At 44.5% G+C, this 25784-nt stretch overlaps 1 protein-coding gene across 4 annotated transcripts in view; it reads right to left on the bottom strand.

The window, feature by feature from the left end:
- Positions 1-25784, bottom strand: part of ARHGEF9 (Cdc42 guanine nucleotide exchange factor 9) — a 221991-nt gene that overhangs the window by 121859 nt on the left and 74348 nt on the right. The window contains exon 1 of one of the 4 annotated variants that reach the window (XM_049827617.1): positions 11961-12066. The exons of 2 other annotated variants lie outside the window; for them this stretch is intronic. Coding sequence is in view for 1 of the 2 variants with exons in the window: in XM_049827612.1 (XP_049683569.1) it covers positions 11971-12000 (30 nt within the window). In the remaining variant the exon portion in view is untranslated. Of the gene's footprint in view, positions 1-11960; positions 12067-25784 lie in introns of those variants that run through there. One more of the 4 variants, XM_049827612.1, reaches the window with a different exon arrangement.

Genomic DNA, 25784 nt, shown 5'->3' with positions numbered 1-25784 from the left:
CGGGAAGCAACCAGCAGGGTTTCAAGGCAGACTCCTCCATGCCTTTGCATATAGATGGCGGAGCAAAAACTGGGCAGGTAGAAGCAGCAGAGGCCTAAGAAATATCCAGAAAAAAAGGTGCAGTAGCTATCACACATGCTCAATAGCTACTTCCGTAGCTGAAAAAGAGGATTTCATTACGAGCAATGTGCCTGGCAGGTCTCAGGCAGTCATTCTGCAAGAGCTGAGCCAGTCACAGCACAGGGGAGGGCAGAGATTATAAATAGAGGCAATGAAGCCAGCCCCCTGCCTGTAACTGCCTGTCAGCTGCAGGCAGGAGGTCCCCCACTATCCTGCTCACCACGTACAGCTTGTGCGTCACAGGCAGCTGCAGACCGCAGGGTGATAGCTGTAGAGACCTCTCTGCTGTCCTCTCTGGCTGGAGATGCTGGGAGAGAGGTGTGCAGTGCTGCTGCAGCCTGGGAGGCTCCAGCCACAGCATCCATCCTCCCCAGGTCACGGTCTAGAGCAAATGCCCCAAAAGATCAGGCAGGAAAGCATTGGGTGCCTCACCGCATAGAGGTGCAAGTATTGGGCTCCAGTGAAAGTTGTGTGTCACAACTAACAAGAGTGATCAGCACAAACAGATTTACTGCACAGAAGCTTCTATTAAAATTATATTCACAGCATTCCCAATAGTACTTCCTGCTTTATATAATTTCCCATGCCTTCTGTGTGTACTAAATGTTAATTTTACTACCCAAATGGATGATATTTTCTCTTAGAAGCCTTACTGAAAAAGAACACCTAACTCATTAGGGATTTATGTAAAACCACCACAAAGTTTAACTTCATGTAATGCTTTCTGAAAAGTTTAGTCTAACCTTCTGTATAGAGCTAAACTGAGGAACAGGAAGAAGAGATTTGTAGTAGTTATATAAAATACCACCTCCCCTTACAGCACAGTACATGCCCTGACACTACAGCAGCTTTCACGAGCACAATTTGTAATGCAAGATCAGCGATGGCTTCTTCTGTATGAGAAAGCAGTTTTGAACTTCAGCACCTCTCCACCAGGCATATCAATTAAGGAAAAAGCCAGGGCTTCCACTAATACATCGCATACATACACCTATATATATACATAAATCTGTATATACACATAGAGAGAGAGAGTGTATTTTGGACTCCCAAATAACAGACAAATCAGAAGGGTCCCTATACTAACATTAATTACAATATGGTAATTTTGAGGCAAGCCTCTGAAGCAGATGATGCCAAGTCTTCCTTCCCTATGTGCGTAATACATTGGGCTCAGCCATGTGACCACGACTCCCTCCAATGGATGTCTCTAGCAATTAGCACAACCCACCAATTCCAGCTAAACAAATACAGCTCTAACTCAGCAGTGAGGATTTCTAATTTGAATGCTTAAAGGCCCAATATTCCACTCCCACTGACAGGTACACTGTCTCCACATGAGCTGGCAGCATGGTCCTGGGGCTTGCGGCAGTACAGGGTTTCAGCTCCAATTCCCTGTTCTGATGTAGATCCCCTGTGCAGATTAACAACCTCCACCACAGCAATCTCTTGGACACGCAGACACATCTATGTTTTCCTAACACATCAGCTCTATCTTCCATTAACTGCAAAACTGAAGCACTCAAACTCATAACCTCAGCACAGACCCAGTGAATTCTCTTAATGCCGCTGCAGGAAGCAGTGTGGCCGAGCTCTGGGATTTGGCTTGAGGACCCCATCTCTGCCAGGCCAGGAAAACCTGCTCGTCGGCTGGCCAAAGGAGATAAATCTTTTGGTGAATTTGGGAAAGCTTCAAACAAACCCCAAGGTGGCTCATGATTCTGAGTGGGAATAAAACTATGGTTGTGTTGGACTGGACTGGATGAGACCAATGACCTAGGGCAAAATGGCTGCTGGCAATTGTCAGTCCTGAACTGCTTCGGTTCTTTTGTATTCCCTCTTTGAGCACAAGCCCCATCTCTGACTGATATGGCACCATGAGAAAAGTTTAAATTGAATTAATAGTGCCGCCAAAAAGGAATAAACAGGAACGCTACCCCGGGATATGTGGGCAGGAGACAGGCAACTGCTCTTCCATTGGCAGTCTCCTCTGCTGGGCACTTACTGACTGCTGCCTGCAACATCAGGCACCGATGTGGGGTTTGAGTCATGGACTCCATTACAGATTATGAGAAGACCATGACATTAATTATTTTTTTCTAAATCTAGCTGGGAATTAAACTCAGGGTTTCAGAGATTAAAGGCCAGTGGGATTATGATTTGCTCAGTTTCCAAAAAGGACGATTTTCTTAAACGGGGAGTTGCTTCTTTTTCCTTTCTTTTCACAGTAAGTCTGACACAGAGCCCTCTTCTCCCATCCTTTGGCCAGATGGGAGGCACCAGCCTATGAGCTGCAGAGCTGCTGCAAAGGATAGTTTTTTCCTCAAGAATCACCATAATCTTGTATATTTATGGACTGGCTTCATGGGAAGCTTTGAAAATCCCCAAATGCCTAACATTCCTTACCCAAACTGAGGAGCATGCAAAATGGAGGAATATCTGTAAAGACGCAGACTCAGGAGGCTGATTTTGGCAGTTGAAAGTTATCTTTCCAGTCACACACTCTTCCTTGCCTGTCCATTCCATCCTTCAGATGCAAAGCCTCCTCACTGTCCACATGAACTTGGGACTTTCTTCCACTAACTTCCTCTACTTCTTTCTTTTGTCCTTCTTCCTCTTCCTTGCTCTACACATCTCCCTTAGAAGCTTTTATTTCACTCTCTGCCCCAGCCCTCCCTCCCACAGCAGCTCAAGTGTCCTCTACCAGAGAGACAAACAAGAAAACAAAGCGGTGGGGTGGCTGGAACAAGCACAGCTTCCTCCAGCATCTTCCACATTAACTGCACAACACGTTTTAGCAAATTCACAGCACAGCTAGACAAGCAAATGATTCATTTACAGAACTAATATAAAAAACAATTACAGAAAGACAAAGGGGAAAGGAGAGGTGGGCAAGGATAAGATGATGATCTCAAAAGCTGGTGAGGCATAAATAAACTTCAGAGGAAGAACTGCATAAGAAAAGGCTGAGTTGAGAGCCTGCAAAGCAGTGAAATGGGAGAGAAGGTAGATGGGGAAGAGAGCAGAGCAAGACCCCATGAAGCAAGCTGCTCTTGCAGCAAGGCCAAGAGTGCTGGAGAGGAGAGTAAGTTAAGTTTGTAAGCCCACTTCTGCGATGTTTAGAGAGCAGAGGGCACTGCTGGAGGTTGGGTTGCTGCGCTGTTTAACCCACATGACCAACTGGCCAAGAGCATTATACAAAGCTCAGAGGCTATGGGAACGCAACTGAGCACCTCTGGGTCACTGCTCGAAGTATTTAATGAAAAAGAAAAATGAGATTTCACCAAAAGATAGGAAGTATCACATTGACCACCACAGCTTGACCCTTGGTAGGTGTACTATATACAAAGACACACAGAGCTCAGGCAAGCTGTAGTAGGTGAACTCTTTCCCATTCTACACCAGTTCTCATTTTATTTCAGAAAACAAGAAGTGATACACGACAGAATTATGTCCCCAGTGTTGAGACTGATTTATTTATAACCATTTCATTTAATACTAACAGCCAGACAACAATCAAAGGCAGGCCAGGGAGGTTGAGATATACTTGTGCACCAGCCCTAGTTAACCACCCTCTTGAGAACTAACCATGCTCCAGATGAACAGGTCTTAACCCCTTGAGCAAAGGGCAGTAGTGGCATGTCAGATACTAATGAAGGCTGGTCTTGGACCACATCTGGAGTCCTCAGTTAATCCTAGTTCCTTCCAGAAACAGAGCCAGCATCTCAGCAGATGGTGCTCTTTCCTCTGTCGAAGAATGAAAGCACTTGCATGATGCTGTGAGGGGGGAAATAAAGCCAAAGCTTTGTCAGCGTTGTCTTACAAGATGCCCAGGTGCTTCTTCCAGAGCACCGTGACCAGGTGTCATCTGCATCCTAGCATGGCTTAGTGTGTCCCTGCTAACATCCTGCCCTCAGCTGCTGTGCTGTGCCATACATACGCAACTGCAAGGCTCCACCCCAGCACTGGCTGCGCTACAACAAAGAGTGATGTACTGATCTAATCAGTTTTCATAGCTTTTGTAACACTACACAAATCATGCTGAAATGGCATGGAGTGCGAGCCTGTCTGGGGGGCTGATTCCATTGTGCTTGTCTGGAATTGCAGTGAGAACAACAAAACTACTATTTTTAAGTTCATTTGAACTTAAAGCATTAAGACAGACTAAAATCTCATGCCCCTGGCAATCATGTTGCAAGTGCTTTCTCTTCTCCTTGCATCTGCTCCACACCCCAGCCTGTACTCTAGAAGCAGCCTCAGACTTCCAATTTTGAAAAAGAAAAGAAAAAAACCTCAAATCCAGCAGAAATCAGATGTGGTAACACCAATTACCCTGGTCACAGAGAAAGACTTCAGGGACCAAGAAAGTTCACTTTAAAAGGACCCATCAAATTCAGATGTCCATTTCAACCTTACATAAGTTCTCTTTTCTCTAAAAAAAAAACTGGCCTAAAAGAATACACAGACATTTACTTCTTAATTTTACTTCTTCGGCTTGAAAGGCCTTGCAGTTGAGCCTGGAACAAGGTAATAGACATTTACATAGAGGTAATAGACATTTACGTAGACATTTCCATAGACATTTACTACTTAATTTTACTTCTCAGGGCTTACGGTTGAGCCTGGAAACAAGGTAAAAAAACCAACAAAGCCCAAACTGCAGAAAAATCCAAGACAAGTCCCTTCCTTCCACTGTTCCCTCCAGGCACTCTTACAGGAACTCTGGTGCTTCTGCCCTCATTTCTGACATTAAATTGCAGAGATCTTCACATCAACACATTCCTGGACAAAGTGGTAAGTGAGAAAAAAATTATCACCTGCTAGAAACTACATTAGTAAATCCAGGGTCAATGTCCCCAGTGTGGTCCTTGAGAAATACAGCTGCACAGACATAAAGAAGAGAAAGCTCTTCGCCGTGAAAATCCAAGGGTGTATTTCAGCTTTGCCACAACACAGGAAGGTCCTTTGAAATCCAACGCATCACATTTCCTATGCAGTTAAAAAGCAAATCTAATAGAGTATTTTCATCTGCCTAAGCCTGCGGAGGTCCAGCAATTAGCAGTGCAGGAGTGAGACGCCAGGCAGAATAGAAACAGCATGATCCATGATGCACATACTAAACGGCAATGTCAGAAACTACACAAGAGGAAAAAGCAGAAAAGAAGAAAAAGTTTCTTGTTCTGCTTTGCGCTTTATTGACTGACCTTGCAAAAAGCGTAGGTTTAATGAGCAGCTCTCCTGCACGAGGACTCTCCCCTCTCCACTGAACAGATTATAATCATCTCTGCTTATGGGCATGGTCAAATCAGGCCCTGCCCTGGTGCACCAGGAGAAATACAAAGGCTTATGAATTTGAAAGTCCTGATGCAGTACACTCCTCGGGACTTGTTACTTCTTACTGCTGCTCTATCAGCCTGAGCTTACTCTGAGGGAAATAGGAAATTATCCACCGTGTCTATATTGGGAAAGCAGAGCCTAGGCACAGTCCCATGACTTACTGAGAGTCATGACACAATGCTGTGGCAGATGGGAGCAGAAGCCATGGCTCTGCTTCGTGCAAGAGGATGAGGATGGAAAGAAATCACCTGCAGCTTCTTGCAGCCCTCCTGATACCCCTTCTGCGACACTGTTGGCTTGGCTTCTCCAGATTTCTCCTTGTTAAGATATTGAGTAAAGAAAAAAACATCTTATTAAAAAGCTGACCCATGGGTCTAATGTTCTTCACACAAATTAACCTAGAGAATTAGATGTATTTCATACAAATCATTTTCTCCCCCTCTCTCTGCCTCCCAAAACAAGGAGAGGGAACAGCCTATTGAATCTGGCACTCTTAATGAAGAAAATGATGCAAGACAACCTAATGAAGTAGGAATTCCAGCTGGATATCAGTAGGTGTATGAATAGAACATAAACCACTTATTTTTATCAGCAACAATATCAGCATTAAAAAGCAAAAATAAGTTTATAGCTTTTCTCTTTCTTTATTTTCTTTCTCCAAATGAGGCAAATGAATGCCAGTAGGCTTTCATTTCCTATTCCACCCCAACTCAGTGGGATCACTTGCAGTGAGAGCTAGCACAGGCTGCGGTCCCCATCTGATGCTATACAACAGCCTTCCAGGAACGACCAGCGCTGCCCTCCTGCCGACTGCTCATGACAATGTGCGACTGCAGTGAGCCAAAGGGACCCTCGCTGTGCGGGATCACACGGATAAACCTGCCTGCTGGAGGACACAGGTTAAACACAACAGGCACAGAAAAGAACCTGGTGTTGCATTGGCTTCCTCAAGAAGCACAAATTGCACTTCTGCATCATTAATCAGCAACACCAACATAGAAATTCAATGGGATAGAGCTGAGGTTTGCTGTGCTATCCAAAACACAGCATTTCAGGAGTTCTAAGTGCTTCAGCCTGCCACCTGAAAACAACTATGGCAAAGAAGGTGCGGTGTAATTTACTGCATGCCCAACAATATCTTGGGTTAAATCCAAGGAATTCTGTAGCATGGCAGAGCTGGGGAGACAGAAGTTGGGATCCCCTCTGAACAGAGCACTTTGCACATGAATATACTTCTTTGGGTTCAGTGGGAGTTCACCAGAGCTCCGGACCAGCTACTGGATTTTACTTCTCACCCACACCCTCCTACTAGACCAAGTGAGAGATTTCACAGCCTGAAATTGGCTCCCAGATATGACACTCCCGCCATTCTCTAACAATACTCATCTTTCCTTTCCCTGCCCACATTACATAATAGACACCTTTATTTTTTTTTTCATAAGATGTCTTTTCATAACAATAGAAACTATGGGAGACCGAGATAACTTGATGAATTTTTCCTATTATCTAAAAGCTTAGTCACTCAGGGAATTAGTCATGTTCAAAATAACAGCCAGGCTCAAAGAGATTCAGAGCAACCGTTCTGGAGAAGAAGCAGCTAATGTCATAAATACATTAAGATGTTAGCTTGAAGCATTTCAGAGATTTTTCAAGAAGTGTTTAAAAAAAGAAAAACCCTTTGACTAGATACAAGGAAATCAGGTTCTCAGCAGTTAAAAAAACACTGCAGTTTACAAAGCCTGCTGTGCTCAAACACCGAAACCCTGAATACAGGAGGGACAGATGGACTTTGTGACCACACGGCACGTGTGGTTTCCCAGCAAGTGCATCCTGCTTGACGCTCTACGAAGTATTGCTTCATATTTCTATGGCACCCTTGAAGCAATGGTCTCAAAGGGTTTTCCAGACATCCCTGATGAATCATCAGGACATATTTCAGGAGACAGAGAAGTTATTGGCATGTCTGTTATCCAGCAGGTAGGAAGCAGGCACAGACCCATGCCTCCTCCCAGCCACTCTTGGGACTGACACCAGGGCAATCATCAGCATATATCAGCTATTTATGCAAATATTTTTATTTACCATAACATCAACTCTCTTAACCTGGACATTTATTGTGTGCTTTTACAGCAACGTTAGTAGGAGGCTATAATTGAGATTAAAGAAGCCCCAAACTGGGACTGAAATGGAAAACAGAACAGAAACTAGAAACTTTGCGGGTGAGAAAAATCCCACCAAAAAATGCATTTGGTGGGATTGACTTAAGGCTTTGGGAGCTCTACGACATTGCAGCAGACACAAAACTCTCCAGTGTGTGCAGAGCTCGTTCAACGCAAGCATCAGCCTCCACTGACAACAGATCCCAGGATGAACAGGAACAAACTTGCAACAAGGCACTCCTGGGGAAAACGGCCCTCCTTGCTGAGGCTGCAGGACACAGAGATGACAGACCAAACAGCATCCTCTGCAGGACACCCAAACCATTCGACAGGTCACTGCGGCTTCCCTGGGTGCTTCACTGCGACATGCTCGATCAGCTCTGAGTTGAGTGCTCTCTGTTCCCTTTGATCTCTGCGGGAGTTCAGGGTGCTCTGGGCCTCTTAAGTCCCATTTTTCCCTTATGCCTGGATACTGCAAGATGCTTTCTCCATCCCATCCTGGCCTGGCTTCTCTCCACCAAATGCATTTGCTTATCCAAACTTTCAAAAATGAAAATCGGACCAAAACTGCTTTCTTCCACTTCTCTTTTCCCGACTTCACACTGAGCCTTTTAGGATTATGGAGTGCAAAAAGTCTTTGTACTTCAAATATCCCATGATTTGCACATTGACAAGTGGAGAAGAATCAGTAAGGATCTCCACCACTTGTAGTATTTGGCCCTTTTATTCACTTAATTCCTTTCCAACACATTTTAAGTTGTGATGATTTACAATAGCTTACTTTTTGTTTATGACAAAAATGTAAAATATCAACAACAGACTGATTTTAAATATTTGAACAACATGCACTGTAAAAATATGGCTATATATGCCAGTAAAAAAAAAAAAAAAAAAGACTGGGACTCTGTACCTATTGAAGCTAATGGCTGCACTCTGACTTTCACAGGCATAACATTAAGCCCAGAATTAGAGCCTATGTGAGGAATTACCGAGGAAGATGCATGCTTGTCTTTCCTGTAATACAGCTAAAGGCTTGGGGAAAAACTCTGCCCTTGTCAGATAAAAAACTATTCCAGAAAAGGCTGTATTATGGTGTGATTTAAACAAACTCATTTGATTATCATACCGGATCAATATTCTCTGTGAAGAATGCCTAACCAAATAATCATTGTACTTACAATGCCGATCAGATGTGTAGATTATTCTCATCACTACCAATGACAATTAGTTTCATCTTTCTGGGTTAGAAACAGATACTAGCAGAGTTTAGCAACTTAGTGCCAATGAAGCATGTAAAATACCCTCATGGGATGCTAGCATAATTGGCAAAAGATTAATTGTTTAAAAAACGGAAAGCAGCACATGCAAAGGAGAAAAAAAAGAAGCCCCAACAGCTTAATATTATGGAATAATAGCTAGGTTTAAGGGGCTGATTTAGAAATAAAGAGCCACCTGCCATGAGAACAAAAGGTACTATCACTTGCAAAATATTAGCGACATGCTTCTTAGAGATGACTAACTCTGAAAGAGATCAGGTCTGATTCTGTAACCCAACCCAGCGCTGAAAACAACAGAAAACAGCACTTTCAATAAATCAGTGCTGTGCAGGACTTCTGAGAAATCAGTCTCAAATCCAGGTTTAGACCAATGTGCCTGAGCAGAACAAAATCCAAGGATGCTATCCAAAATAAATTTGTATTGCTGTTCTTTAGTAGATACACAGAACATAACATCAGAGTGAAAAAAGACAGCTGAAAATCCATAATGGAGGCTGAGTGCTCATGAAAACTGGTCCAGTGTTGCTCTAGATGAAAGTTTAAGGTTCTTCACCGTATGGTAGGCAGCTTAATGTGTGTGAATGGATCAGCCAACCTTCGCTTAGGAGTAAACTGAGCCATTTTATATTTCTGTAGCACATTTTAGCCATGGAGTGAGATAATAATATTCACACTGACTTGCTGAAATGCAGCTACTTTTGGTGTGGAGTAACTCATTTGTTCAGCAAAGTACACCAATATGATCCAACATTTTAAATACTAAAAATTAAAGTCACTTACCAAGGGAACAGCAGGCAAAATCTGCATTAGATGGAATATAGCTATCTGCATTGGCATTTGGCCAGGACATCTGGACCAATATGCCTTGTCTTGCAAAAAGAGAGTAGAATTTGTACGTATCGAGTGTCGCCAGGACCTTGGCTTTGCAGCGTGGCCATAAGAGTGCTCCCAGCAGCCCAGCGCCTTCAAGCACAGCAGCGCTGTTCGCCCATCAAATCCCTTGGACCACAGCCACCCATCCCCAGGCACCAGGCTCCTTGCTTGCAAGCGATTGCAAAGATCACTGCTGGATTTATCCTATTTGGTTCAGTTTTGCTTTGTTGTTTTATAATCCTTTTCTACTTTATTTTCAGATGATCTAGAGATACATGGAGTATCTTCAAACACTGCTGAGGTTGCGAAACTGCTGTATAAAATACAAAAACCACAGCCCTCTCTTTCATTTTTCCCTTATTAGAAGGAGCAATATTGGGAAATTCCTGGGTAGAACCTGCTTCAAAATCAATCACTGGAGTTTCACCTTCTCCCTCAAATATTTTAAATTACAGGCTATTCAGCAACTACTATTTCTCTCCAAGAGAAGACAAAGATTAGACTAATCAGAACAAAATAACAAAGTCTCCCTTATTGCCAGCAGCAAGAAAGGAAGCTGGAAAGATAAGAGGGCGAGAAAGTGTCAAGTCTTGTGCTATGTCAATTAGAAAAGCAGTTTGCCCTGCACCACAACCCCTCCCCTCCCCACCAGAACTCAGCAGTCACCCAGGGCGAAAGGAAAAAGGATGAAAGAGCCACATCAGGCTTTCCATCACCACTTTTCTTTCAGCATAGTAATCTCTGAAAATGTAAATCGGAGAATGGGTGAAAGGCGATTTGTGTTGCTTAGACACCGGCAGGGAGGGGAAAAGTGCTACGCTGGCGTGCATGCGGGGAGGTGCAGGGACAGGGTGGCAGAGGGGAAGGAAAAGCCTGGATGCTCAGAGGGTGGGAGGAGGCTGCAAAACCCCCAAACTGTTGCTGGGTGGTAGACAAGTCTTAAACAGGACCCTAAACAAATTTGCTATCTGCCGCAGGCTGCCGTCTACACCCGCACATTACGCTTCCAGCACTAGCTTCAGAGTCTTTCAGAAGCATAAACCACTAAGCTGTTTGTATAAGTATCTTAGAGGGGATGGATGGCAGGACCAAGCTGCGCAGGGCATCACGGAGCTGGCGGCTGGGCATCGGGAGAGAACAGGCAGTGATTTCTGCACTGGCTCCAAAATCATCCCCGCTGCCAGTAACATCTGTCGGGTGCCCCCAACGGAGCCCAGACACAGGGGCTGAGCCAGGTGATGCCAGCCACCCGGAGCAGGTCCATGCCACGGGACCAGCCTGTAGGGATGCCCCGAGGCTCCCCGCAGAATGGAAAACGCCCAGGGAAGGGCACAACAAACAAAAAAACCCTGCAAAACCCAGCCCAGCACAGAGAGGGGAAAGCAGAAGGAAATGCCATTGCAAAGCAAAGCTGTACGAGGAGGAAGAGCTGGGGAGGAGGAGTATCTCAATAACAACCGCATCTCTTCACGGGGAAGTTTCTGAATGAGAAACGGGGATCCTTGCTGAGATGGGGGAACTTCCCTGCTTTCCCTCCTAGCAGATACAGCCTCTCAGAGCTGTACTCCAGGCACAGTGAGGGCATCTGCAAATTGGCAGTATTTTTTTTTTCTTTTATTAAGCAGAGCTGTCACTGTTTAAACTGCTTTCCTGAAGCCTCTACACTTCAGAGGAGTGAGTGTTTTACAGTCTGATGCAAGCAAAGGCAGGGATGCTCCGGCTCAGCAGCAAATTCAGGCTCCCCCCGCACCGCAACTCATCATCCACAGAAGGGGCAGATCTGACAGGTCCCAGTGGCAGCAACGCTGCCGACAGCCAGCATCCCCGTTTCGGTACTCTTCTCCTTCCAGTCCTCTCCCCCAGCTGTTACACCACACACCCCACATGCGAGCACCTGGAAAATCCTCTGCTTTCCCCCACAAACCCCCCCAGTTCACCCTATCGAAACCCACCTCCCCAGCTCCTGCCAAGCGCCGCTCCCCCCCTCCCACGCCCCAACGCATGCACACCCTCCTTCCTTTCTTTTAATTTCTTCTTTTGCTCAGCAGTTTGGGAATGCAGAGTCCATAAAATGGCTACAGAGTGATCAATGGTTTCAAGGACAGGGAGTAAAGGAGGAGTCAGGAGATAGGACGGAGGCTTATTTCCCCATCAAAGTACTGCAATAAGAGGAAAAGAGAAAAGACATAGCTACCTGAACTCACCATTCCTGATCCATCCCTTAGCCACTGCATCTTGCTTCTGATGATGTCCTTATTATCAGGGAGGGGAAAAAAAAAAAATCCCTACTGCCTGGCGAGAGCTGGCAGGAAAAAAAAAGAAGCCCCCCACCCCCACCCTAGCCTAGAGCTTTCAGTCAGACATCCCTCAGCCCGGCAATCCCGTGCCTGTCAAGAGCACGTTATTAGCAGCCTCCTCACTACCTGGGATTGTAGTTATTTATTTCAGTCACAGACTGAGGGATTTGAGGGGAGGGGGATGTCCTTTTTTTCCCTTGCCATGCTTTGAAACTGTGCAAGAGGGGAGGGGAGGGGAGGGATGGGGGATCTACAAGAACTTCGGGAGGGTCCCCGCAGGCACTCAGCACCCCTGCCCTCCCGGCAGTGGCTGGTCACTCTCGCCCCCGGCACTACGGGACTCCCAAATCTGCAGAGCCAGCACATGCCTCCATGCTCAGCAAGGGGCTGGGGATTTTGCTGACGTTTGAAGGGCAGTAAGTTCTCACTCTGCTCTCCGCATGCAGGATAAGTCCCCTTCCCAGCAAAACAAAACCTTCCAGCTCAGAAAAGTGCTGCACCTGCCCATGGTTATCCTCCCCCCACACTGGCACCTGCACTCTGCTCCCTGCTACAGATTTTAATCCCCCTGCCCATTCCCCTTGCTTTTTCGTGACTTTCCGGTCAGAGCAAGGAAACGACACCCCCCTGCACAGTTAGAAAAGACAAGACACTCGTTAAGCGTTCATCATCAATACAGCCACCCGCCACGCCGGGGTAGATGAGATCAGTCTGTCTGGCACTGGTTAGGAGAGGTGGTGAGAGCATATGGGATGTGCACAGCCAACTGGAAACAGGATTGAATCTTCCCGATTCCTCCAGCTGGGACACGTATGTCAACATGGTTCTCCCCATTTTATGAAGGAGACATGGGAGATTGAAAGGAGTTGGCCAAGGCCCTTCAAAGAGGCTGTTGCGCTGCCACTGCAGCCCTCTGCCCATGCTTCTGGAGCTGACTGCCCACAGGAAGGGGCAGCCGGTCACAAGGACTGACACACACCTGAATACAGTCCAAATACCCCACCAATATTCCCAGTATCTCCTCTTTAGCAGCTGATGAAGTCTGCAGCTAGCTTCAGAGGCAGGAGAGGGCAGGTACAAATTGCGGAGGCAATGTGGGAAATGGCTGACAACCCGCTCTGGGCAGAGAAGCCCACAGCTAGGAAATACATACACTGGGTATGCTGGATATACTGGCTCCACATACAAGGTATACAGCAAAACCTGTAGAAGAGCTACAATCTCCTCTTATTACATTTGCAGAGGATTTAGTGTTGTGCTTGAATAGGTTTTTTTTCCAGGCACTCCTGCCTCAAGGGCAGAAGGGCATTTGAATCTCCTGCTCCTGACCTCCAGAGGAGTCAACATTTTTCCTGCAGCTGGAGATTTTGAGTCAGGAAACAACACGCAGCTCCTCGTGACTGCCACTTTCTGCTAGTCCTGTGCCATTCAGCAGGATGCACGAGGGATCAGAGCCTAGGTGTCTTCACTTATTTATTTAAATAGGACAGAACAAAAGTACAGGCAAGAGCAAAGGGATGCTGCCCAGCATCTTTGCATCACTTGGGCCCTACATAGCCTGCTCTAGTTACATCAAGCCATGTTCCATCACCTTTTATATAGGCACTGACAGCCATCATTACTCCCTGAGATGGCCAACAAAAGAAAGAATCAGGAGGCAAATGCTTATAGATGTCTAAACTCTGGAATTCTGCCTACGTTTCCAATGCTAAGTGACAGAAATGCCAGATAAGTTACTCGCATCCAAAGGAGGACTCTGTTCTGAAAATCCCATCTCTGAAAACCATTCTGGAACGCATGTATTGTCAATGTGGGTCTGCTCCCCACCTTCCCCACCAGGGAGAGCCCAATCTCCTACTGCATGACACAGTGATGGCCATGCCTTTGTGCAGCCTTGGTTTTCACAGAACTCATAGGTACATCATCTGTTTAGGATGTCAGTCAGACCCAGTGCAAGTTCAACTGATTCAGAAGCTGTAGGAGTTCAGATGGAAAAACTGACAGACAGACATCCTGAATGCATGGGCATTGTTCCCTTCAGAAAATTGGACTAAAATTAAAAGAAGTGATCAGGTTATCTGTAATTGAAGGGAAAACGTTTTTCCTGTAAGGAAATATGACAGTTCTGCATTATTGTCAAGCACACACACAAATAACTGAAGAAAGACCCTCTTAAGCACAAGATCATCTTTAAAACACGCACTGCATCATTCCAGTAACTCCACTAACTTCAGTCAAAGTTAAACCCATCTTAACCTTGGCAGTGCAAATGGAGGGAGAAGTTGTTCAGCACATCCCACTCCATTGCTCTAATTGGTAAAGTGGATCTGGAGGAGGAGGACAATTTTTGTTGAGGCTTGTTACGCGCAAGCAGAAATTATACCGATTTCTCTCCTCCTGCTGTCAGCTGTTGATTAGGCCTGTCAATAAGGCTAATATTTCACTGTTTCACTTCCTATCCCTTGTTTACACTAAGCTGATTTGAGAAGTAAACCAAAGGTTGCCCTGATAATTCTTGCTCCCTGCAAAGGCGACAAAAGGCAGCAAGGACCAGAGATTAGCCAAATCCCTGAATCGGCATCAGTCTGCACACAAATCCCATCTTGCCCAGATCAGTGGGGCAGTGATTCTCTCTGGCACATGCAGTCTCAGAAAGAACCCAGCTGCATTTCCCCTGCTATGAAAATGCACCTCTGTTGCCTCACTCTCTATGCAAAGCGTTTTGCAGCCAGCCAGTGGGCAGGGGACCAAACCCAGAGCCCCTGCCAGAGCACAGGGCACAATAAGAAGAGCCACCTGCGAGCTTCTCCACTGGAGCAACCCCACAATGGAGGAAAGTACCTGCCTTTCAGGAAAGGGCACCGTGTCTTGGCTCCTCTGCCATTGAATGGGGATGTTGCAACCAAGCGCACATGAATGCACAGTGGGTAGCACTACCAGCACACACTGGCCACGTAGTATTTCAAACGAGGCACTGGAGCCGCGAGTCATGCGTCGCAGTACGTAGCAGTGCTACGGGCACTGCACTGGTAGTAAAATCCATATTGTCTAAAGGGAAACAGAGGCAACTTAAGTGTGTGGTATTTGGGTGCAGAGTTTACACTGCAGGGTCCTGCCCTGTGATTTCGCTTACAAAAAATGTGATTTCTACTACCAATGATAATGAATAATTCAATCTTGCTTGAAATAATTTGAGGAAATCCCTCTATTTCTAGAAAGGCACTGAAGACGTAGGCAACAGAAGAAGGTCCTTTTAACTATCCCTTCCCTAGCACTCCACTGGCTATGGAAGGCGGGGATGCGTCACAGCTGTGCATCAGCACATTTGGCATACTCCTGCAGAGGTGCACATCAGCTGGAGGTCTGCCAGAGCTTCCACGGAGTCCCCAGGGGTAACTCGCACACCTGAGACACCACAAAGCAGTGCCAAGTCCCGCTAGGGAGGCAGGGAATAGATTTTGCTTAGATGAGCAGAGTTGGTCCTTGGTTTGTCTGGGGAATCGCTCCAGAATAAGTCCCCTGTAAGAACTCATATACTTCTCATAAATATCACAACATCCCATTCATTCTCAGCAGAGCTGTGGTCTGGTCACTTTTTACCTGTCACAGATTCTAAAAGTCTCTTTCGCTACAGAATAAGGACCAAAACCAGGTGGTGTGTTTCAGCTTCAGATAGCTACTTCTGGATCCCTGTTGCCTGCACAATCCCTTTTACCACACTTTTGGTCTGGATCAACCAACTTTGGGGATAATCCAGCCACTTGGTCTAAATCTGTACAGACTAATAAAACCTCTTGCAGTGTTGAGCATCCTTCCAACCCCCTGAGGACTGGGGGGAAACTGTTCCCAGCTCACCACTGGATCATGCTTTCCCACTCAGCTCTGAAAGTCTCCACAGCCAAGCCCTTGACCTGCATTTGTGCTGCAGCAGCAGGCAGAGCACACCCTGTGCCATCCAGCCCAGACTGCACACCCTGTGCCTCCAGCCTGAGAGGACCATCCCATGCATCTTCATATGCAGCAGCTGGCTACAGACAACATAATGCCAAATCACAGGTACATCTTCTCTTTGACAGTCCAGTCCAGTTTGGAGTCTGCTGCTGACTGCCAAGTGACCGATATTCGTAACGTGTAATAACCTCGCAGGTGAGTAGAGATGGGAAGGAAGGGACAAAGTTTACCTGGAAACTGCTCTGTAGTAGCATTTGTGACTGATATAAGGACTGTAATTATTAGATTAATGCCACTTTTCCATGTGTAATTTTTTTCTCCTAATTACCTGCAGCTGGAGAGTGATTCAAAAGCAAAGCGAATGGATAGGAGCAGAAGGATGCTTACTACCTATCACATTGCACCGCTGAAAAAGCAAAAAGTAATCTCCATCCTTGTACCTCATCCAATACATTTGGAGTCATGTAAGTAACACACATGAGACTTTAACAACACTCCCACTGCAATCTGCTGTCTGATCCAATATATGCAGACACCCACTCTGCTCTCCCACCGTTATTTACTATTATGCTGCGGTATTGCAGCAAAGCTTTTGGGTGCAGATCCCTAGTTTGAGACAGATCCAAAACACAACACTGGGATCCCAAACTTGATGGTTAATTTTCTTGCAATCTGTGAGAACAGTAAAGGAAGCACAGCAACATTACAAGATTTTACCTGCTTCTAATCTCTTTTCTTCACTATATTACCACATCACCACTAAAATCTCCTTTAGATCTTCAAGGCCTCCTTTCTTTAATCCCACAACAAGAATACTGCTATAAACCACTCTCTGAATGCGGAAACTTTTTCCAAGATGCTTCTCTCCCTCCCCTGCTGCTGCCTTCATATGGGGATTTCTCTTCTTTTGCTTTTCACCCACTCTGTTTCCTCCCCAACTATGATGTTGACTGCAGGCATTGGAGAACAACCCCCAGTAAACGCCTCACCATCGAAATTCCAGCCCTGAATTGCCTCATTCAAGTGGGAGCCTGCCAGTGCTCTTTGGAGAGCCCTGTCACACAATGGTTATTTCATTGCTGCAGAAGGCAGATGTTCTTCATTACATATTAGAGAGCACAAATATGTTCTTGTCTCTATTGAACTGCAAAGAAAAGGCACCAAATCCTACAGGTTAATTAATGAGAAAGGAGGGGAATTTGTCTAACCTCTACTAGGAATTATCCAGCCTGGCTTTATAAACCAATCAGCCACACTACACAGCTACCTTCCTTCAGGAAAAAAACTCAAACCCTATGGAATACTTTCATAATGGCCCAGTGCCTCTCAGATTAACACAGCAATAATGCAGTGCTTCAGGCTCTTGCAAAGTATTATTATTATTTATGGTACATTACAAGATAGTTTGTTTGTTCTTTAATAGGAGATGACATATTCAGAAGCCCCAGATACAAATGTCCTCCTGAACTAACTCTGACACAAAGACAGTTTTAATCATAAATTATAGGACTTGAACAAGTGCATAAAAATCATTTGCTCTGATGTAAGCGATTGGGATCTTGCTGCTTACAACAGAAAGGGAAAAAGATTACTGTCTCCCTCTTGCAGCTTCAAACCAAGGACATAAGGTCTTCCCCTGACTTGCCCAAGGTTACACATCAAAACAGTGGCCCGGACAGACAGGGGAGCCCAAACTTGTCTCTCTTTGCTTCAAACCACTTCTCCAGTCCAGATCAGCTACGTGTATGTACACTCTATATACTGGCACAAACTAGAGTTATTTCTAATTTAATTACGTATATTTGGCATTATTAATTATCCGGTATGTTTATATTTAGCAGTCACAGTGCAAACAGACACCAGTCTAGCTCCAGGCAGAGGTGCATATCACACACAGCTTGCTCCTATGGTAAAGGAGGTAAAAGATGGAATGGGCCACAGCCATGCTGTGCACAGACTGTCCTCAAAAGACTTTTCGTTTGATTTTACTAACAAAATGACAGCTTCAATTTTTGAGGGGATGAAAACAAACTATAACTTTTATGAAAGCCCTAGTGGAAAAACACAGTTTGGAAACCTGTTTTTAAAAAGCAATATGTTTATTAAGTAAACTATTCAGTTCACAGCACAAGATCTCCCAGACACACAGACACTCCTCCCACCCCTCCATGCTGTCCTGCGGGATGACCAGGGCGAGCCATGGCCTGGCCCCTGGGAAGGCAGGAAAGCATCCAATCCCGTACCTGCCTCCCTTCCAGAACCTTTGCCAAGTTGCTTGGCTCCTTTGTCAATTTTTCTCCATGGTTTGCATCTTGTTTACTATTCCTTTTTCCTTGTCACCCCTGTCTGACTGACAAGACAACTCATGCCTCAGCCCATTTGATTTGCTAATATCTTTCAACTTTTTCCAACAGTGGCATTTTTAAAACTCCCACACCTGCTTTAATTAAATCATGGCAGTCTGTTGCCAAGGAACACGCTCTGTTGCTAAGACCTCTGCTTTAGAGGTGAAAATTAATAACCTGCAGTCAAATTAAACTCTTAGGGTGATGAGGAAAGCACCCCAGTTCAGATCCCCAAGCCCGTTAAAAGTTTCTCCAGCATCCAAGTCTTCTTTATGTCTATCTGTAACTAGCACTGCCCTAGTTCTGCTTATTCAGGGAAAATCCTATGGAGATTAAAAAAAAGGAGTAAAACTAAATTTGAAAAAGAAAGGGCTTTACAAGTAGCACAATGCTCATATATAAATTAATTTTGTTTATGTACTTAGAGAGAGGTCTGCAGCCAAAAAATATTTTTTTTAAGGAAAACTAAAGCTTAATATTACTATTCACAAGAAGATCTACAGGGAAACAACAGATGCTCCCCCAGGTCATGCATTTAAGATCAGAAGGGACTGACAAAGCCATATACCCTGCAACCACATGCTCCTCCCTCTTGCCTGGAGGGATGTTCCCTTGCAGGACGGAGGGACAGAGCCTCCGGGGTTCACAGCATGGCCGTGCCTCATGGCCTAGGGCCTCTTATAGCCCTCCCCTGTCCCAGTGCCAAAAGCTAGATTCACACCTGAGCTCCTGTCTGTCCTCTCTCCCCCACCCAAACCCAGTGGGGATCTCACCAGAGCTGGGTGCCTTCAGACAAGGTATCCCAACCTGGTCCTACACCCACAAATATATATGCTAAACCCTGGAACAGAAATGCTTTTCCTTCCATTGAGATATCTGCACCAGCAGAAACCACAGCAGTGAGACGGCATAGTGTGATCCAGCCAAGGCAGAGCTCCCACTGAAGTCCACAGGATTACTGCTTGAATAACAATTTTACAGCTTGGCTCTCAATAAACAAAGCTACTGTACAGAAAGCGAGTAGATTTGTCTCCCAAGACCTCGGATCTCCATCAGGCAGGTGAAGGCTTAACGAGCAGGTCATATTTATAAGGTTATGGCCACAGTTCATCAAAATGCAGAGAGTGATGTGGAGAAGTCTTTCATATTCACTCGTCGCTCCTCTAGCTCTATTATTTAATACAAACTGTGACCTGTGGCCCTGGATGCTGAGCTTAAGCAACTCAGTTCGCAGCCATGTTTTCATGGCTTCTGGTAGTCTGAGTTACAAGTACGTGGTAAGCCACCCTTAGCCAAGCAAGGTGCACAAAGAGGAGCACACACTGGAGTAGGGAGGGCTCCTGAGCAGCCAAACCTCAGCCCTGCAAGTACCGGATGTCCAGTGACGGACACCCAGGACGAGGAGCATTTTGACCATCTTCTCCAGGATGATGTACATGTAGTCCTTACATGCACATTTTTCTAACGTGCCTGGGTCAGGCCAATCTCAAGGTTTCTAGCACCTTCCTGCACATCTCCCTCTCTGCTTTCTCATGCCTGCCATCAGCTGTGCCAGACAGGGTGCAGCTGGGCAAGTGAAACAGGCAGGGAAAGGAACAGCTGGGACCAGCCCCAACCTCACCAGGAGAACTTCTTGTCCTGGGCATCATCTGCAGCTAATATCAACGTAAGGAAACCTCTTTGCTGAGTCCCTCTATTAACTGAAACTATTGACTTTCAGAGTCATGAAAACTCCTCCTTCAATACTTCAGGCTGCTAAAGCATCATGAGGTTTCCCTTTTGAGAGAGTACTGCCTTAAGTCAACTACTGGAGTCAAAAGAAAGGCACAGAGACTCTCTCTTCGCCACCCACCATCCACAGAGGGATGCAAATTCACATGATAAATAGTACTGCAGACCAAAGGTTGCAGCTCTTCAAACACACTGAGCATGTGGCTTTCATCCCAGACTACTTTTCAAGACTCCTCCAAGTCCCACAGTCCCCTCATCAGACTTTCATTGACACAGCCAGTCCACAGGTCTTCCCCACTGAACTCAATCTGCAAAGGAAAGTTTCCATCTTGTTTCATTTCAAAAGTATAGAAAATTCACTTTCTGACACTGCGCTTCTTAAAACTTCCATTCCTGATCCCCTCCCTAAACCTACAACTCCTTGCTGGTATCCTTTGAAATTGTTAAAACTCATCTGCCTACAATAATTACTAACTCAGTGGTTTAATTCCAAATGAAATGAGATCCCTCTTGGGCTTGTTTTATTATTGCAGAGGAAATAGGCCATAGGCTCAAAGAGTCTCTGGCTTGCTAGAAAGCAAGCAGTAGGAAGGGGTATTGCTCTCCCGCTGCTCCCATGTCTTTCATTTCTGCATTGCCACACTGTATGTTATGCTGCATCAGTGCAGCGGGGTGTACAGTACGTGAGGAGACAGGCAGATCCAGGAGGAGCCAAAGGTTTCCCCATGGAAGCCATTTCACAGCAGGGATGCTCGACAGCAAATACAGGGTGTAAAACATGGACAAAGATCATCTAACACCTTCCAGAGCATTTACAATTTTAGGTCATAAACCAACAGAAGTCTACAGAGGTCAAATCTCAGGAGCAGTTATAAAACTGTGGTCAAATAAATAAAGGGGTTAAAACCAGCTATAGTACTGCCTGGAAAGCCCTTCAGTAGAAAAGCAATTCCTTTATTAAACGCACATCCCCACATGCATATGAAGCCATAAATATGTAGCATTCTCTCCCTCTAGTGGCTGGAGGCTTGGAAATTAAGAGGATGGAAAATGACCCTGCAGTTCCTGGAAACAAATGGAGTTGTCCCAGTCTACCTGTCCCTCAAAACCCCTAGGGAGCCAGCAATCACCCCAGCAGGTACTAAGGTCAGAAAAGGTATTACATCCTTTGCAATAGTCACTCCCCATCAGCACTACGCGGAATGGGATGCAACAATCTAAAATTCAGCCTGCTTTCACTAGATGCCTATGGGTTATTGCACCCGAGTCACCTACCTACATGCTTTGCCTGTGTGCATTTTTCTTCTCCACAATGTTCCACTTAATGAGACTAGTACTTGTTAATGCACCATTGCCAGGAACATACAAGAGCGACTCCATACTTATTCTCACTGTGTCATCCCACACCAGTCAGTCTGCCAGGTCTGCTCACACCTTACAATGTCAGCGTGCTTGTAGTAAAGCACGAGGCATAAAAAAAAGTCATCCTGAGATTGTCTGACTGCACAAAGAGAGCACTAGTGAGACAAACCAAATCTATAACTTGAGATGATATAATACGAGAGCTCCACAATAAACTGCTTCGGTTTATTGTTAGTTTATTGCTCAAGATTTTTAAAGATCACAAAATACCAAGCTCTGTACCACACTTCAGGCTCCCAGATTTGGTTACATGGCTTCTCTATTTATAGTAGTGCTGGGACTTGTTTTCACATAAGCCTTCTGCCACTTAACCCATCCTCTAAGGATAACTAGCATGATATATGACCTTCATTTTAAATAAATGTAGCATTGTCTAGAAGGACAGCATTCTTGGAAGGAAGACAACACAGCAATACCAGCTCAAGACAGCTCCTTTGAATAACTGTGATACAACTCTACCATTTCATTTATTTTAGCTAAAAAAAAAAAAAAAAAAAAAAAAAGTTGCACTCAATAATGGGCATCATTATTGTAACAGCAACAATTATATGTGTGTGGGTATGAATGCTGGATTAATATTTTCAACAATAGCATAAATGTTCTTATAAAAGGCTAGAGAAAAACTAAGAAAGAGGTGAGGCATGCTATCGAATTGAGTTGGTGGTTTTGATTCAAAGATAACAGTTGCAAATACTCTTTGCAGTTTTTCCAGGCTTGCATGCCAATGAGAAGCATATTTGAGTCTTTTCAACAGCCTTGGGAAAAGAGGGTAAGTTTGAAGTGGGAAGGTCTCAAGCTTTGCACAGATTTGCACAACCAGGAAAAAAACATCCAGAAGGAAAACCTGTTTTGAACTCGCCTAGGAAAGGTTAATAGAGCTCCCCAAAACCCCTCTGGTTCTCTGGCCATTATCTCAGCCACTTCTCTCCCATTGCCCTTAAGAAGATGTACTGTGACAAGCCTGGCAGAGGCTTTTGTGAGATCAGTCTCGTTGTATGACCATAATCATTTAAGTGTTGATTTTTGAAGAAGTGGATGCAAACCAGAACACATTCATCCAAGGAGATGCCTGTAAGAACCAATGAGGCAGGCAGGTGTTAAAAATCACATTTATGCCAAAATCCCATTAAACCATATTTAATCCAAATCCCATTAAACTGCCCTGGCTTTTTCCTGCCTGTCCTTCCCAGCTACTCAGGATTCATGAGAGTCAGGTCCACCCTTTGCCTTCCAAAACTGTCCTTTGCCATTTGGTACTTTGATTGGCAGTGAAGCTTATAATCAGGTCCCAAATGTGCCACAACATCACTGCTGAGTACAAGGGATTATAGAGAGGTAAAGACTTGTAAGAGCCCACGTGATGTGAAGTCAGAACACCACCTATCGCCTTCTGGAGTGCTAAACATACCCATATTTTACTATATACTTGTCTGCTTAGCTATCTCAAGAGCAGTCTGCATCAGTCCCTAAAGAAGGCAGCTTGCTATTTATATATAATGTGCTTAGCAATTTTTGTCACTAAAGTTGCATAGATATATTCTACATGGGGCTTTTCATCCTTATAAACTTCAACATGGGAAAAATCTATGCTACAAACTAATCTTCACAGGTTCTTAGAAAGGGATGTTGTCAGGCGGGATGAGTGTCCTAACGCCTCTGAGAGTGTAATTCCTGTAAACTGACAATTTTAACAAAGTTTAGAATATGGCATGAGAAGTAAGGTATACAGGCAGCCATTGAAAATATTCCTGTATTCCCCCTACAAGAATGGTAGATTTTTGTGTTTTACCCTAGATTTTCACAAAATAAAGATGTACATAGAGTCCATCAAGAAAGAAATATGCAAGATTACTTGCATAAGCCAGGTGAGACTGCAAGACCATCTTTTCAAATTTTTCCCCAAATCTAAAGCTTCTGGAAACACAGCAAGCAGACACATTGACTCAGATGGCTAGAGACAATCACTGAGACTCCTTAAAATCTCAACTGTGAAAAAACAAGATAGAATCAAAGGCACAGTGCTAAAATAAATGCTGGGTGTGTGGCCCTTGCTTGCTTAAACTCTCTGCCAGATGGGACCTATAATGGCATTTGAAATACATGAAATGCACAACATGGTTCAACCAAGCTGCACCGGAGGCTATAAATACAGCCAGAAAATTCCTCTTGAGTGTGCTGAACCAAGCAGTCTGCTTGCCATTTACCACCTGGATCTTGCTGGGGTATTTTTTTTGAACGGGGTGGGTCTGAAATGTACAGGACTGTTTATAAAACACAATTTTTCTTAATTAAACCATGTTGTGAAAATATAAAAATAGCCTTTTGGGCATAGCAGTCTAACTACAGAGGCATCACAAAAATATTCCTGTGTGAAGTGAAAAGGTGTGAAATACATGTTCTTAAAAAGAAATGTGTGGCTTATGTTTTACTCTGCTTCCGCTATGCAGCCATATGTTGGCTGCTGTGTTGTATTAATAAACTCAGTGCTCTGCTATTATCCTACTTTGTGTCTGGATAAGCACCACTGGTGCACAGTTTTGGGTACATAAATACTTAATGCTGATGCCTTCAATGGATAGTAACACTCAGGTGTCAGCTCTGCCATAAAGGGAATTTGATTAAGTCTCCCGCAAACCGCTCTATTAAGAACATACTGATCCCACGCAATTCACAAATAGGAAGAAGGGAGGGGCTTCCTCTGTGTCTCTAAATGGCTCTAATCTCTCACTGATATATGGGCCTTTTCATTATAAAGACACATCAAAATCATACAGAATTTCCTCCAGCTTTGAATCAGAGCCACATCTTGGGTACAACATCCCAGTCCCAGCTCGCAGTTGGCACAAAGCAACACGAACATGGAAAGCAACAGCATACCTGAGAGATGCATCTTGCTGGCAAACAGCAGCTAATGACTCACATACTAGGTACTGCATAATTACTTAAGCAATGTCTTCTTTCAAAGTAAAATGTCCATGTTACATGGTAGCTCACTAAGTTTCTGGCACAAAGATGCTTTCACTTACAGCTGCATAACCTTAGTCACTTTGGTCCTACATCAAAAATGTCAGCCAGTGGATCGATATTACACATGAACTCAGTAGACAAATAGTTTTTGCAACATTTTCGTACCTTCTTTGGGACTAACTGTATTTAAAAGAGGTCTTCACAGCACTCTGTGACATACCCAGTCTAGTCACAAACTTGCCAAATGGGAAGCGGAGATGCATCAGCGAGGAGTTCTTCGTTGCCTGCCCACAGAAGTGGAGCAGATTTTCAGGCAATAACTTCTCAAAAACACTGACCACAGTGGTTTAAAGCTAGTTTGAGTGCATGCTGCAGTCCTGGCGCATGTACTCTCCCAAGGATGGCAAAACCTTGTGTCACTGGGGGTAGTGTTACCCATTTACCCAAAGTCTGGGGCTGTGACATAGTTTTACCTAAATATATATACTCTTTACATGGAGATAAAATGCATATTGCTTGAAGTCATTACAGGATGATATAAATTGCTAGCTTTTGGTTAAGAATTTTTCCTTGGTGGTAAAACAATCAGCCTCTTCTTCATGTCCAGTCACTACGCATTTTGGAGAGAATATGACTTCTTACAAAAGGTGGGGAATTTAACAGAGATATTGATATGCCATGAGAGCCCTGTGTGCATGCTTAGTGTCTGGGGGGAACAAAAGATGTTTGATCCTTTCTTGGATGAAGTATACCATATATCTTCAATTTTCCTCCTGTTCTCTCTGAAAATGACAACGCATTTGTCCCAACTGGACCAGCAAGGACAGAATGCTGTCGTAACATCCTTCTAATCACATTTTTCATGACCAAGTGACATGAATTTGTCCTAGACTAGAAACAAAATTTTTATCTTCTACAAGAAGAGAAATTCTGCTTAGGTTTATTTGGTTGCATTTCCTCCAAAACATTTCCTGAGATTTTTGAGCCTGCAAAACTTTACTGGAAACCAAAGAAAAATTGGATTTCAGCACAGATTCCCAGAACTGCTGCTCATTAGAGAACATTTTTGTTAAATGATTTGCTTTGATACCTACAGATCCAGCTGGAAACCAGAAAACCATTTTGCTGAGTACTTCAACAACAGGAAGGCCGCATTTTCAGGAGGGACCAGCACTGAGTGATTATTCATCAGGAGTCTTATCTTTTCTCTGAATCCCCAGCAGTAATCTAGACTTTGCCCTCTGACTTTGAGGTTTTAAAAGAAAAACAATGGGAAACCTCTTTAAAAAATCAATTAACTCCACT

The sequence above is a fragment of the Accipiter gentilis genome, chromosome 24 (assembly GCF_929443795.1).
Source record: "Accipiter gentilis chromosome 24, bAccGen1.1, whole genome shotgun sequence".
Lineage (NCBI taxonomy): Eukaryota > Metazoa > Chordata > Aves > Accipitriformes > Accipitridae > Astur > Astur gentilis.
The sequence above is the reverse complement of the archived record's forward strand: the minus strand, read 5'-3'. Positions and strand labels throughout refer to the sequence as shown.